At 35.0% G+C, this 16,481-nt stretch overlaps 2 protein-coding genes and 1 pseudogene across 2 annotated transcripts; 2 read left to right on the forward strand and 1 right to left on the reverse strand.

Annotated features, from left to right (window-relative positions):
* On the reverse strand, window positions 3,442-4,828 carry LOC104722634 (ethylene-responsive transcription factor CRF2-like). The gene has a single exon (XM_010440836.2). It carries the CDS (start codon window positions 4,761-4,763, stop codon window positions 3,684-3,686), a length of 1,080 nt encoding a protein of 359 aa, XP_010439138.1. The 5' UTR covers window positions 4,764-4,828; the 3' UTR covers window positions 3,442-3,683.
* Window positions 10,856-12,171, forward strand: LOC104727791 (zinc finger MYM-type protein 1-like). Its single transcript, XM_019231809.1, has 2 exons — window positions 10,856-12,072; window positions 12,138-12,171. The coding sequence occupies exons 1-2, from the start codon at window positions 10,856-10,858 to the stop codon at window positions 12,169-12,171; spliced, it is 1,251 nt and encodes a 416-aa protein (XP_019087354.1).
* Window positions 12,305-12,789, forward strand: LOC109127610 (annotated as a pseudogene).

Below are 16,481 nucleotides of genomic sequence, written 5' to 3' on the forward strand. Positions count from 1 at the left end.
AATGATGATAGACCAAACATTAAATACGGAAAAATACGGAGTAAGGCATTATGTATACGGATAGGGTCAAGTGAGATATTACCAGGAAGAAGTCAAACTTGCGTTGAAAGTTTGAAACCATCCTGTCCTTTTTTTATTTTTTTTGGCCAAGACAGTCGTTGACCGGTACAGATAAACAGAATCCTGGTTTTATCCGGTTCAACCATTTGGTTGGTTTGGCAATAACTGTTAAGATCTACTTAGACACTTGGTTTCATTTCAACCATTCCCACCAAAAAAGCTTATCCAATGGCCCAACAGGTATCAAGTGGATGGTCCAGATTCGCTGGTCCACGGGATCCAAAGCCGTACCATTTCCATATCTGAGACGCGTCATCGTAAATGTCCCCCTTACATGGTCGTTAATGCTTAGTTGGAGACCGTTAGATCAATATATGTCATGACGTGAATGGTTAGGATTTGCTTTTACATGTGGTTTTCTCACCTTTGAGTTTTTATTTATCCTTCTACCTTTCGAAATTAACCAAATAACGGTTGAATGTGTCACAAAAGATTATATATCATGATATATGCTAAAGTTTAAGTATAATTAGAAAAATCACGAGAGAAGATCTCTCATGAAAGGTCCCCATTTTATCTTTTGGCATAAATCTTGCAAGTGAGCTCTGGAATTTTGTGACAAACAAAATCTTTGCTTGAGGGGACACCATTACACATATATCATTATATAAAAACATTATATGTATATGTATGATTGTGTGTATAATATGTATTGTATATGCATGCATATATAGATATTATCTCTGGGCAATGACCATCTTCAAGCCTTACGAATTTTAGGAAGGGGCACTGGGATAGTCATGGGATTTATTACTATTTTGTTTTTTGAATTAACGAAAATATAAATGCAACAAACCTCTTTAAATATTTGAAATTTGAACCCATATATATATATATACAAAAGACTATTATATCAATTTAGTGATTAACAGTAGTAATAAACTTGTATATGCATAATGTAAACTTTGAAGATTCAGTTAATTATATTGATCAACAACTTTGACGAATACGCACTGTTGTTGTAGCTAGCATGAGATTAAAATGTGAGTCCATATGCATTTTGAATTTGTTTTTGTTTGTTATAGAAGAATGGACACCATATTGATGGGTATGCATGAAAAATCACGCAATTCACATGAACATTTTTGGGAAGAGGGGACCAAACTAATTAATACTTCTTCGATTTTTTTTGTTTTTGTTTTCGTATCTAATAAATCTTACAATATTGTTGCATCTAGATTCTGAAGTCTCTAATAATTAACCGTAGTACGTCTTTGAATTGTGTACGTAATAAATATTTCAAGCGTTTTCGGTAGCTATTTTCCTCATTTAATAAGTGTTAGAATATTATTATACCCTAAAATCAGCAAGTTGCATGGGTTAATTCTGAGATTGTCGGAAATATTTTTATTTTCATATGAATGTTACTAGTTCACATTTTATATCCAACTATTAAAAAAAATGTAGTATTTCTAATTAAAAAAAAAAAGGACTGAGAATAGTAGCAGTAGCCTCTGGAGGAGCCTTACGGGCACAGAGGAGAAAAAGAGAGTACAGGAGAGAGTAGTATTTAACGAAAGGGACACGACAATGCTCTTTCTCGAGTAGTTGCGGCTCTAGCCTACGTGTCGTCAGTTCTTTTCCCTGTACCTCACCTCTCTATATTTATGTTTTTTTTCAATCTTTCTTTTATCGTTATATTTTTTTTAGATTTTTAAATTTTATTTTATCTTCAGATTGCTTTACCAACTATATTGGTTGTTGCTTTTTCATGATTTATCAAATATTTCGAATAAATTTGTTTAGGTACTTGAAGCATCAATACATTTTGTTTTTTTTCACCAAAACCCATTTCCTTAAGAAAATTTTAGGAGACGACTCTCTTCTAAAGAGAGTTATTCTGAATATGTATACACTTTGTTGGAAACGAAAGAGTTATTCTGAGACGCTCCAAAACATTTATAATAAGATCTACTTAACTCTTTCGTTTTAAAGTAACAATATGTTCAAGATGAAATAATTTTATCTTTTTATGATTATGTGACGGTAAGAAACAACAAGCAAACAAGCCAAGCAAACAGTGCATCAAAGAAAGTGAATCCCGTTCACGTCTACAATTGTTCATGAATCTCACACCAAAAAAATAAGCTCCATCAACTCTTAAATAAGATCATGTTGTGGAGGACCAAACATCCAAAGCAAAGTTGGCCCGAGCCTGACTAGATATCGACGCAGACAAGTTGTAAATTTTTGCAATTGATCGGTTAATTAACTTGGGATCAGCAGGCCAAATCAAGACCGTATGGGATCAAACCAAGGCATGGACCAGGAGATTTAAATTACCCATCGCAACATCACTATTCCTAAATAACAATGAAACAATATATGGACAAAAGGCAATTATGAATATTTTGATTATTCAGGACCAGAAGATTTATGCAAATCAACAAACCAATATAAAGCAACAAATATAATTTGATAAACCCATACGAATCCGACTAAATTAGTATATGAGAGAAGGAGACATATGAGATAGAGATATGAAAAGGACACAAACACAGTAGAAAATTTAACTTCTCAATAGATATAAATCATTGTGCGTGTGCGTTTACGTTTAGGGACTATAAAGAATAACGTTTGTAAACCTTAATCAAATCAATCATATCAATAGCTCCAAATTATTGTATCTATTAGCAATAAAAGAACAGTGTTTCGATCTTATCTACTACACAATCTAGCTTAGTATAAAAGTACTAATAAAGCAATTAGATTTTTTGCGTGCATAACAAAACAACCGTAGTAACATTACATCGTACTTTTTTTTTATAAAACTGTTAACAGAGTGCGATTGAAACACACTAGACAAATCAACTACCCCAACTGCCTCTTTCTCATTTAATCCTCATGAAAGTATCCTACTGTATAATTTATTTTCGTTTTCTCATTTTCTTGTGAATAAACTGACAAAAATTATAGCTTCTTCTATGATGTGCCACATTTCAAAATCAACTTAGATTCTCCCCCTCCTTCGTATCTAGTCTCAATCTACCTGGCATATCACACTATTTCTTTCTACTACTATTTCATATTATTATTTTATGAGTTTGGAATTGGATTATTAGCTTGTAATCGTGTAAACAATAAAATAACTATTAGCCTTTTCTTTTTTTCATAAAAAATGATGATTAGCCTTAAGAAAACAAAAAAAAACTAGCTAAAAAAGCTTTTCAATTGTTCACATCACGTGAGATCACACGTGCCTTCACCACCAACACTGAATCAAAAAATCAAAGGAATTTTTTCAGTCGATTTAAAATTAATTAAAAAGAGAGATAAAGAGAGCAGAGACCACGTGGAAGCAAAAAGAAACACGACCTCCCATTACCGTTAACAGACGGTGTCATTTTAACAAACGTTAATAATTTTATACTTAATTAATATCACCATTTAACTACATTAATACAGTTTGACTTATATATAATTATATATCACAACAAAGAAAAAAGAAAAACAAATTAACAACGAACATCACCGAGATTATCTCACCGGTATACAAAACTTTCTCCGGGTTCCGTTTATTAACGGCCGGTTAAAAACTACTATTTATTTATTTATTTTAAAATTTAAACAGCTAAAAGAGGATCCGACCCGAATAAATCCCCAATATCTTGAAAATGGTCCTCCATCTGCCAGCTGGATAATCCGGAAGATCCGAAATCGAATCCGAAGTTCATATCCGTACACATATCCACCGTGAACAAATCTTCCCCGAATAAATCGCCGCCGCCGAGATAGTGTGGAACAACCGAGCTTCTGAAATCGAACAGGTCATCGTCTGAGAACAGCGGCGCAGAGAAATCAGAGAAAGTTTCGGACACCGTCGTCATCGACGGCTCTTCCTTGACAACAACCGCCGCTGCAACTGCTGGTGGAGAAGAGCTCCCGGAGAATTCGTCGACGGTGAACGGAGATCGGAGAACGGAAACAGGAGAACAGAGACAGTCGTTGCTGCTGCTTCCGCTGATTGTTGAAGAAGCTGTAACGGAGTTTTTGGTTTTGCTGTTCTTCTTCTTCGTCGTCTTCTTCTTCTTCTTCAGCGGTGGTGGGGATTTTTTCTCAGCCGTCGTCGTCGTGGTGGTGGTAGGAGTGACAGAGAAATTAGTGAGAGCGTCGGGACCACGGAGCTGAATGGCGGCGCTGTCGTAAACCATGGCAGCTTCTTCGGCGGTGTTGTAAGTACCTAACCAGAGACGTACACGTTTAAGCGGATCTCTTATCTCCGCCGCCCATTTACCCCACGGACGCTGTCTCACTCCCCGGAACTTCTTCTCTCCCGTCACCGTCGTCGTCGTAGTAGCTGAAACAACCGGAGAAGCAGTAGACTCCGACTTAACCGCAATCATCTTTCTCTTCTTCGATTCGGTTTCGGTTTCAATATTAGCAACAGCAGCACCGCCGGAATCGAGAACGACCTCGTTGACGAACTTCTTGATACGACGGCGTTTAGAGACGAATCTGTTGTTGTGGGCTTCATCTTCGTCTTCGTCGTCGCTAGAGGAATCAGTAGCGTAAGGGTCAGTGACTGAGATACGAAGAACCCTGGTTTGGTGGTTGTTGGTTAAATCCGGTACGATTCTCGTCGTGTTGGTTTTGTGCTCTGTGAATTTTACCCTCGGAACAACCATTGTCTTCTCCGCTTCCATTTTTTTTTTGGTTTCTCTCTCTCTCTCTCTCTCTCTCTCTCTCTCTCTCTCTCTCTCTCTCTCTCTCTCTCTCTCTCTCTCTCTCTCTCTCTCTCTCTCTCTCTCTCTCTCTCTCTCTCTCTCTCTCTCTCTCTCTCTCTCTCTCTCTCTCTCTCTCTCTCTCTCTCTCTCTCTCTCTCTCTCTCTCTCTCTCTCTCTCTCTCTCTCTCTCTCTCTCTCTCTCTCTCTCTCTCTCTCTCTCTCTCTCTCTCTCTCTCTCTCTCTCTCTCTCTCTCTCTCTCTCTCTCTCTCTCTCTCTCTCTCTCTCTCTCTCTCTCTCTCTCTCTCTCTCTCTCTCTCTCTCTCTCTCTCTCTCTCTCTCTCTCTCTCTCTCTCTCTCTCTCTCTCTCTCTCTCTTTATTTCTTCACTCAAGACTGTGACTGTGTCTCTCTGTGTGTGTTTTTATAGCATAAAGCAAAAAAAGGAAAGAGACAAAGAATAAAGATGGGATTTTTTTAGAGGAAAGATGAAACTTGAAGAACAAGAGTGATGCTCTCTTCTCTTCTTCTTTCTTCTTCTCTCTGGTAACAAAAAGTTTTCTCAAAGGACGCGAATTTTTTTTGTTTTATAGAAAGAACAAAAGGCACGAAAAACACTGCGACAGAGAAGAAGCCTTGAAGCGTGAAGATTTTTTTTTTTTTGTTTCCCGGAAAGTTGAAGAAAGGGGGGGTAAGGTAAAAGAGCTTTTGGTTATATTCTTATGGAATCGTTTCGCAAACGAGAGAGAGATAAGGAGAGGGAGATAAAGAGGAAGATGCTACTTTTGGGGGAGAGGAAAGCTTAAAGCTTTGCTTGGGTTTTTCTACGAAATATTCCTGGAAAATTAAAAATTTGGGCAGAGAGACAAAAATAAAAAAATGTTTTTGCAGAGAGTGTGAGAAAAGAGTGACACGAGGAAGAAGAAGAGAGATTTCAAAGCGGCAGAGCACATGTAATGTAGAGAGAGACTCTTTTATAGGATCTTGAAACGGCTCATTATTTACTCTCTTTCTTTTTTCTCCTATTTCAATTTTCTTTTCGAATATCTTTAAAAAAAATCTTTTCAAAAAACAATAAATTAAAGATTTTTTTTATTATTATTAAAGGTGAATATAGTGTTTAAAAATATGAATGTCTTAGGCGTCATTGATGGTGTTTAAGTGAATGAAAGACAATTGTCAAAAAGACTATTACAATCCAAAACGAACATTTAATTGAAACTGAAATTTATAGTGATAAAATTATATTAAAAAACAAAACCATACTACTACTGCAAACGTGTGTCGACAGTAATTATTAGTACTAGTAGTCGTTTGTAACGCAAATAACAATTATGACATTAATGTACATAATTAGATATTAGTGCCGACCACCAATTTTTTTAAATTCTTTTATCATTTTTAAACAAGCAAAATTAGAAAGAAATTATTAATTTTGGCTGATATTTAGTAAAAAATAAAAACTAATCAAGACAAAATTAAAGCCGGTTAAAAAGAGCTTGACGAAACCAAAACGCCGCATAAGTCAAACGATTGAGATATCGACACGTGTTATATCAGATTGGGTCTAATCCAACGGCTGGGACGTGCCTTTATCCTGTGCAGCTGACAAAGAGAGAAAAAAAAAAAACATGTATTTTAGTATCTTACTAAACTAATTACGAGTGTGTAATTTAAAATTTTAAAATGTTCTTGTAATTAGAGATTCAGGTCACGTGACACCGGAGACACGGTCCAGTCCTACTTTTTGACCAGAATCATTAATTAAATTAAACTCCTTTCGTTTTAAAATATAAGATATTTTAGAGAAGTTTTTTTATTTCATAATATAAAATATTTTCAAATTTTTATATAACTTTTAGATTAATTTAGTATTTTCTATTATACAATATTGTTTATGATTGGTTAAACTTATTAAAAATAAAAATTTTTTAATCTACGTACTTTAGTTAAAACATCCTAATAATCAAACTGCAGGTGAGATTAAGTCCTCCATGGAAAGTTCTCTTCTTTATGTTATTTTTAACTACGAAGTTACTTTGGTCATTTTTGTTAAGGCAAGTTGCGTTGTATTGTAGTGAGAAAATCCAAAAGACCGTTACGGTTCGTAGTTCTTTACTACTCCACTGTTTTAACCTTTACCAGACTCAAAAACCTTCTTCCCAACTTTTTTAGTTATTACACAGCTGTGGGGGTGGCTAACGTGGCAGACAACAACCTTGGACGTTGCGCCACAACAAACGAAACAAATATATTTATGCACGGTAATTTTTGGAATCGTTTTGTATTACTAGTTCTTAATTGTCTGATTAGTACTCCGTTAATTTCTGTTATTTCCCTACAATTTTTTTAATGTGAGTTGTAACAAAGTGCCTTTAATCCACTGACATTTTTTTTAAAGACGAGCATATTTGGCATTTCTTTGAGAGGCAAATTAATCATATAGAGAATATATATGTGACTATTTTCTCTAGTAAAAAAAATAAAGTGAGTTTGGAAATACTTTGACCAATGGTCAACTATGCAGCATTCCTATCTAACGTAGGGTTGAGTTCCCAAATCATGACTGAAATATATTAATTGGTAGTTTGTTTTTGTTAGCTATGAATATATTTGATTATTGAATGTGTGTGGTGAATTTGTTTGAGAATTTAACACTTAATTATCAGAAAAATTTGAACATGTGCTAGTTGTGATAGATACTCACTTACAACTTCTAACTAATATTCACAAACTGATTTTTAAATTATTAGTATATATATAGAGTGAACAATGATGTTTAATTTTTATCGTATTTGTTAATGTGAGTATCATAGAATTGTATATAATAATGTAAGTGTATAGAAGGTATTGGAAGCCCATGCTACATTGCCAAAGAACGCAGCAATTTTTTGATCGCAGGGTATGTGAACCATGTACCGTTTGTTCTGTCTTGTCTTTCGCCTTCATTTTTTATTCGCCTGCTCCAACGTTATACAGTTTTTGTCCAACTTCTGTGCTATACATATATATGTATATATATACTATAAGTAAATATGGCTAGTTTTATATTTATATAAACTATATACGCTTAGCCTTAGAACATTATTTTAAATAAAGTTGGAAAACACATAGTTGTAATACGTGGTATATACATTCGCAGAACACAAAATTTAAAATTCGTGAGGAAAAACGTGAAATAGATCATTGTATATCACTACCGACTAATATAAGCATCGAACCTTAGATGAGCAAATTAACTTCGAGCCACGTAATTTATTCAGGAATCCCATAAGATATGATTTCGTATGCTGTGTTATAGTATACTAAATAGTTCCATTAAGTAAAAGGAATTAAAAACGGTGATTAGGAAAAAGCTAAGACAAATAAGTTCTCATTTCTCAACAAATCAAATTTCATTTCCGGAAATAAATTACTCCTTCTGTTCCTAAAAGATTGATGTTTAGAATATTTTACACATTTTAAGAAAACAATGATTGCTGAGTTTAAATATATTTTTTCTTTGATTAAAAAGATATTATTTAACTTTAAACCAATAACAATTCAAAATTTTAAATATTTTCAATGATTATTTCTTAAAATTTACAAAATATAAATTTTTATGGGACAAAAAAAATTCCTAAAACATCAATTTTTATCGGATAGAGAGGGAGTAGTTTAATAATAGGCACTAAATATTAAGATAATGAAAATACATTGGTCCACGAAATATTAGTCATTACACAATCATCAGTTCTTGTGACATCGATAATTTCATAGAAATTCGATAACTCACACAATGTACAATGTGCATAGTTTTTACGTGAGAATCGAAAGTTTTTTTTGTTTTTTTTTTCTCACTGGACAAGAAAAAGAAGTGGTAGACCACGGTGTTTCGGATTTTATCATTTTTACAATTCACTGAACAAATTAACCTTAAATATCCATTATATTCAACTTCAAAACATTAATTATAAACAAAATAAAATTGGTTAGGTTGGAAGAAACTATATTGTAGCAAACAACCGGATTAGGATTTCGGAATGTTGATGATTTTAATTCGGCTTTGTTGGCAAAACAACTATGGAGGCTAATTGATTATCCTTATTTTTTGTTTGCCATGGTTTTTAAAGGTAGGTATTATAGGAATTCAGATCCCATTGAACCGATTCGTTCTTACTCTCCTTCTTACGGGTGGAGGAGTATTGTTTCAGCTCGCTCTCTGGTACATAAAGGACTTATTAAAAGGGTTGGATCAGGAGAGTCCATTTCTATATGGACTGACCCTTGGATACCAGCTCAATCCCCGAGCCAGCTCTCAGTAAGGGTCCGTTTAAGGACCCTTCTCTTGAAATTTCACACTTAATTGATTGTCAGACAAATTCGTGGTGGATGGATGTCCTTTCTGAGCACTTTGATCCAGTTGATGTTACGTTGATAGGAGCTTTACCTTTAGGTAGTTGTCCAAGGATTCTCTTGGTTGGCATTTTACGAAGAATGGGAGGTATATGGTTAAATCTGGTTATCATGCGGCATGTATGACAATCTCCGGGCCTTTTAAGGCGCTTGGTGACGGGCCAGAGATAACCTCTCTCGTAGCTAGTGTTTGGAAGGTTCGTTGACCACCAAAACTCCACCACTTTATGTGGCAAGCATTGTCTGGGTGTATTCTGGTTTCACGAAACTTGCGGCGGCGTGGTATCGTGTGTGATTTGGGCTGTTCACGTTGTGGTGCGGAGGAGGAAACAGTTAATCATGTTCTGTTTCTCTGTCCACCAGCGTTTCAGGTGTGGGCTTTATCTCAGGTACCGGTAGGATCACATTGTTTTCCGGTGGAGTCTGTTTATGCTAATATGGATCATTTCTTGGATCCCAAAAGCCTGGGATCCCATGTGTCAGCTTTCCTGTGGATTTTGTGGTATTTATGGAAAGCGCGTAATGCAAAGGTTTTTGAAAATATCACGGAGCGGCCAGAGGAGGTCGTTCGGGTAGCTGAAGGTGAGGCTTTGTCAGGGCCGTGCCTATGGGTAAGAAAAAAGGCATTTGCCTCAGGCTCCCAAATATAAAGGCTTTTAAAAGGCTCTTAATTCTGAAAAATATGATGTATCAATATGGTTTTGGGACTCCCAATGTTTCCTAAGCAACCCACGTTCGACTCCTATGAATAATATGTATAGATATATATTTTTTTTTTATGCAAAAAAGAAAACGATACCCTAACTTGTGAAGGAATCCAGTAAGGTTGTGAATTTATAAATAGTTTTTTTTACCAACTTCTATGCCTTCTGTGTGTGTGTTTGTTTTCTCTCCTTCTTCCAAGTTCAATCTCTTTTGTTTTCTTCTTCGTTGGTGGTAAGTCTGTCTCTTCCCTCTGTTTCTTTCATTGCTTTTAAATCTTTGTTAAGTTCATCAAATATTTAAATATACTAATTTATCTTTATAATAGCTTCGTTTATGAATTACGATTGTCCACCTGATCTGATAAATTGTTTTTTTAATCTTCTAGAAACATGTCTTTTAGATCGTATCCAACTGGATCACAAAATAAACATAAGAAAGACAAAGATGATGCGTTTGTGAAATCACAATCAGGAGCAATACTCAAGTTTCTTAGAAAACCTGAAAATCCTACTGATTCAATGGAGAATGAGAATGAACCCTCGAGAGTAAATGATCAGTTTGATGATCCAATGGAGAACGAGAATGAACAAGATGATGAGAATGCTAACAAGGTAGGGGATCAGAATGTTAACAGAGAAGACAATCAGAATGTCAGTGAAGAAGATGATGAAAACAATGATAAATCAAAAGAGCATCATGAACTTCTAGATATTTATGATCCTAGAAATTGGGGAAAGGTTGAGCCTGGACTAAGAATTATTATGGTTGAAAAAGGTCCTGCTGCAAGACAACCTGTGGATTTTACTTTTCCGAGAGAGAAGATTAGTGGTCGACATTTCTCTCATTCATAATATGGACGTGTTTTGAGTAATGGAGAGAAACAAGACAGGCGTTGGCTAGTTTACTCAAAGACATTAGATAAAATCTTTTGTTTTTGCTGTAAATTGTTTACCCGAGATAAAAATCCTAGTCACATGGCATCTAAAGGATTTAGTGACTGGAAAAATATTTTGGAACGGCTTAAGAAGCACGAGACTAGTCATGAGCATATTAAATGCATGAGTCAATGGATGGAACTTGAATCGAGGCTCAAGAAAGATCAAACGATCGATAAGCATGTGCAACAAGAACTAAGGAAAGAGAGAATTTATTGGAAAGATGTGATGCTTAGAATATTTTCGTTGGTAAAGACTCTTGCTAAACAAAATCTAGCATTCCGTGGAAGAACAGAGAAGCTAAAAGCAGAGGGTAATGGGAATTTCTTAAGTTTTATTGACATGATGGCTGAGTGGGATCCGGTAATGAGGGAACATGTTAGGCGGTATGAAGATGGTGAATCTCGTTACCATTATCTCAGCAATAAAATTCAGAATGAACTGATAACAAGGATAGCAGATGAGATCAAGGGTATAATCATAAAAAAGATCCAAGGTGCGAAATATTTTTCTGTCATTGTTGATTGTACTCCAGATACTAGTCATCATGAACAGATGACTCTTATTCTTCGATGTGTTGATGTTTCAACATCTTCAGCTAAGATAGAAGAATATTTTCTCACGTTCTTGATAGTTGATGACACGTCTGGAGAAGGGCTTTTTCATGAGATTCAGGATGTGTTGGTTGCTCTTGATTTAAATATTAATAATGTGAGGGGACAAGGATATGATAATGGGTCTAATATGAAGGGGAAACATAAAGGAGTACAAAAGAGATTCATTGATGTCAATCCACGTGCATTTTATACTCCGTGTGATTGTCACAGTCTTAATCTTGCACTTTGCAATATGGCGACCATTTCTGAAAAAGCAATTTCATTTTTTGGGATAATCCAGCGTATATATTGTCTATTTGCATCTTCAACTAAGCGGTGGAAGATATTGGAAGATATGGTGGGAGGTTTGACTGTTAAAAATTTATCACAAACTCGATGGGAGAGTCATGTTGAATGCGTTAAGGCAATAAGGTTTCAAGCTCCAAAAATAAGAGATGCTTTGATTTATATAGCTGAAACTACTAATGATCCAAAAGCACGAAGTGATGCTGAGTGTCTTGCGACAAGTGAAACACATGGGATTGGAAACTATGAATTCTTGTTGTCTATGGTGATTTGGTACAAACTTCTATTTGCTGTTAATACCGTAAGTAAGAGTTTGCAGTCACAAGACATGGATATTGAAGTTGCTGTTTCCCAGTTAAAAGGACTTGTTTCTTTTTTTCAAAATTATCGAGAGACGGGGTTTGAGAGTGCAAAATCAGAGGTCCAACAAATAGCAGAATCTATGGAGATTGAAACCATATTTCCTACTAAGCAAAAACGTGTCACCAGAAGAAAGAAGTTTTTTGATGAGGAACCTGAGAGAGTTGACGAAACTGAGAATTTATCTCCAGAAGAGAGCTATAGAATTTCTTATTTCATCCAAGTTATGGATCAAGCTCTATATTCTCTTGAGACAAGATTTGAGCAATTTCAAAAGTATGAGCAAACATTTAGATTCCTATTTGATTTGGAGAAATTGAAGTCAGCAAGTGATGATAGTTTGAGAGCATCTTGTACAAATCTTGAAGGATGTCTAAAACATGGAGATCACTCAGATGTTATTGGGGATGATTTGTATTTTGAACTATCAGTTCTAAAAGATGCATTGCCTGAAGACTGCAAGAGACCTATTGAGGTGTTGAACTATTTGAAAGGAATGGAAGATAGTTACCCAAACTCATGGATTGCTTATCGCATATTGTTGACAATTCCAGTTTCTGTTGCCACTGCTGAGAGAAGTTTTTCAAAGTTAAAGTTGATCAAGTCATATTTGCGATCAACTATGTCACAAGAAAGATTGAATGGGCTAGCTATCATATCCATAGAAAGAGAACTAGTTGGGGACCTAGATTATGAGAAGTTGGTGAAAGAGTTTATTGAAACAGAAGGAAGAAAGATTATGTCTTAGTTTTTTTTACATTATTATTTAATGTTTTGGTTTTTTTTGGTTTATGGTTTTTTTTTGAATAATTTTAAATTTTAATATTTTATTTTTATTTTAATTTTGAATTTGTAATATTTATTTAAAAAAAAAAAAAAATTAGCCCCCGATTTTAAGTTTGCCTTAAGCCCCCATAAACCTGGGCACAACACTGGGCTTTGTCCTGGTAGCAGGCTCAAGAGGAGGGTGAAGCTGTGGTTTCAACTGTCCAGCCAACGGTTGCTGACTCTCATTTACGGGGGCCAAACACTTTCCTTCCCATGTTCTTTTCAGGCTATCGTTGTTTCGTTGATGGCTCTTGGAAGTCAGGAGATCTTTTCGCATGAGCCGGATGATTTTGTACCCAGTAAGAGGATCCAACGTCAAGTATGGGAGCTACTAACTTTCGACGAAGTCTTACCCCTTTACACGCTGAAGTCGAAGCTTTCATTTGGGCGATGCCTTACATGATCGGACATGATTACCATGATGTGGCGTTCTACTCAGACTGCACTGATTTGGTGAAGATGGTGTCTTCGTCATACGACTGGCCGACGTTCTCGACGTATCTTGATGATATCAAGATGGACATGGAGGAGTTCTCTTCTTTTTCCTTATCTTTTATTCCTAGAAATGCAAATGTAAAAGCGGATCTTCTGACACGTTGTGCGCGCGCATCTCCGTATAATGTTTTGTATGTAAACAATTTCCCTTCGCATTGGTTCATCTGAGCTAATCAAAAAAAAAAAAAAGGTAACATCATCTATATATATATTTTTTAAGTTACGACTACCTATTTTAGGTGAATTTATGATATATATATATATATATATATATTCTCTCTCGAAATCAAAAATAAAATAATTTTCAACTCCTCTTTTTAGCTTACTGTATCTTTGGTAAGATTATTGATTATAGAGAGGTAATATAACTATGCTTTTATGGTTGTGAGTCTCTTCTGGCATGATATTAGATTACAAGCCCATAGAAAATCCCTGTTAGATACTGTATTTTGTTTCAAATTTCAACTAAACAGCTGAACAAATTTCTATCAAATTATATATACTATATACTAACATTATATATTAATTAATTTTAATATTATGTGTTTAAAATTGATAACAGATTATTTATTAATAGGTAGCAGCTTATATAGCGAGGTAAAAGATTCACCGATTAATTTTGCAATAGAGAGATTAATACCATTAGTCCATTACTACTTCATAGTTTTGAAAGAAAATAATAACATGATCGACCAAATCAAGTCGGAACCGTTATGGCATCTTTAACGCCACATCAATTGTAGTGGTCTTAGGAAAGTTAAAATATTTAAATAATAGTCTACACTTAATAACACACCATTCAACAGTTTTTACAGGAGACCAATTTTCTATTTCTTGAAAACAGTTGTATCCACTATTCAACATTTTTATTATTTTAAAACTCTTAAGAACACACCATGTGTTGTAGGGATGAGGATGGTCTTAGAACAAGATTATCGATGTATATATTAAGAAAATTGATCGATAAGTATAGAACTGGGACCGTATAAAACGTGTTGTGGAGCTGTGTTAATATGGTCATGGGTCATGGCCTAAAGAGATGAACAAGAAGGTTAGTTTCATTTTGAAGCAAAGAAAAGAGACCGTACGGATAATTTGTCTAAGAATACAGAGACACTCGTTGGACCGACGATGGTACCACTCAGGACCCGTCAATGGACCTACCCTCTCCGTTAACTTAGTTCGCTAACTAACGGCGTTGCTCTCTCTTTTCTCGAGCCTTTCTTTCTTTCTTCTATTCCCTCCACTTGGTCACTTCCTCCCGTCATGTGACGGCTGACGTCCTCTTCTCAGTCTCTCTTTTTTATAATAAAAATAAACCCATAATCTTTTGAAAAAATGGGAAAACTCAAAACCTTCTTCTAAGATATTTAATTGCAGTTTCGACAAAAATGGTTTCCGATCATTTTTTTTTTTGTGTGTGGGAATGGAAGGACACAAAATGATGTCATTTTTAGTGTTTATGACAAGAACATTAGTTGGGTGGTTGTAATGAGTTATTTTCTCGATGATTACTTTATATAGTAAAATTCATATACCATTCAACTTCCTAATTCCTTCCTAAAAATGGCATTAACATTTATTTTAACTTTTAATGATATAATTGGTGCCAGAAACAAATACGTGATTGGTGAAATATTTTTTCCTTTAGATTAAGCGTGTACACGAGGGAAAAAAACGATTAGAGAATTCGGTAGTATTAAAATACAGAAAGAAAGAGTAAAGTTTCAATAATGACCTAATTATCTTGTTTGAATGTACGTTATGTACCTGGAAAGTGTTTCAATGATGCTGGTCAAGAAACACATTAGGGTTTAAATTAACTTAGAAGAATTATTCGAGAAAAGGAGTACTTATCATACGTTTTTCTGTTATTTTATTGATATTAATTTAGGTTAAAATCCAATTTTCCTTATGTTTAAAACACATACATAGTAGTATGACTTTTAAACCGAGAACCTTTCATGATTGTAGATTAATATATAATTTCAAGTTAGGTTTCTAGAGTCCCTAAGGAACTTGTGTTTTATTATTATATATATAATTAATCAATCCTTTCTTGTTTGTACTGGGGATTGCACAACACTAAATAAATATCGATTTTAGAGGGAAATAGTGAAGTTTGTTCTTTATTAACGATAAGAATGCAAGGTCGTCACTAAAACGAGTCAAGATCGTGCTCGTCAGTTCACAGGAGAACTGACAAGTGAGTCACGACGAGCTCGGAAGCTAACAGAAAATTATACAGAAAATAACAAGAGTTTTTAGACGCAAAGTATTGCTCTCGGGGTATTGTACGCGAGTCTCTCCTCTTTCTCCAGTGAGTATTGTTTCTTTATATAGTGGACTGTAGACCGAGGGTTTTCTAGGGTTCCCATCGTGAATTCCCGAGATTGCCCTTTACGGATTATTAATGACTTGCATCCAATTTTGTCGGGCCGGAATCACATAATTCGTCTTGTTGGGCTGAGTGGCATATTGGGGCGCAGCCCATGTCCAACATTTCTTGACTATAAATGAATGTACAGAAATTATATATGCAAAATTCTGAATGTCAACAAAAATATGAAATCAATATTAAAGATGCTTAAAATTCGCTTAAATTTTGATTAATTTTTGACATTTATTTCTGTTATGTACGATTTCGATTCTTTTTGTTGCTCGAAAATTCGAAATTTTGTAGTTGTTCAATGTTCGAGATTGCCACCTTACACAATTATTAACCTGGTACCTCGTGCACCGAGAGTTAGTTAATTCTGACATCTCTATGTAATGTTCAAAATATCTATTACTACTACTAGAATTTTAACTATATAGTTTTAATTTGTGCTTGTAGTTAAGTAAAATAAAACATAACTTTAGCTTAGTGGAGTATATTGTAAGCACAGAAGCCGGTAAAACACCAAACAACAAACTCAAACCGGTTTTTACTAGATATATACTTAACACATTATGCGGTGGTGTAAGATGCCCGAGGGTTTGGTTTTCCGATCTCCTGAACCCCACGAGCGTCCTTGGACGCCTCCAGCAGGTTTTATCGCCCTCTATGAGCATTATTTTACTGATTGCGGTCTTTGGTT

The sequence above is a fragment of the Camelina sativa genome, chromosome 11 (assembly GCF_000633955.1).
Source record: "Camelina sativa cultivar DH55 chromosome 11, Cs, whole genome shotgun sequence".
NCBI classification, from domain to species: domain Eukaryota; kingdom Viridiplantae; phylum Streptophyta; class Magnoliopsida; order Brassicales; family Brassicaceae; genus Camelina; species Camelina sativa.

What these genes read in the sequence shown, in the direction of transcription:
- LOC104722634 (XM_010440836.2), bottom strand. Translation starts at nt 4,763, where the DNA reads ATGGAAGCGGAGAAGACAATGGTTGTTCCGAGGGTAAAATTCACAGAG.
- LOC104727791 (XM_019231809.1), top strand. Translation starts at nt 10,856, where the DNA reads ATGGCATCTAAAGGATTTAGTGACTGGAAAAATATTTTGGAACGGCTT. An exon ending in ATTGAAGTTGCTGTTTCCCA is followed by an intron (nt 12,073 to 12,137) that starts GTTAAAAGGACT and finishes GTGCAAAATCAG; the next exon opens with AGGTCCAACAAATAGCAGAA.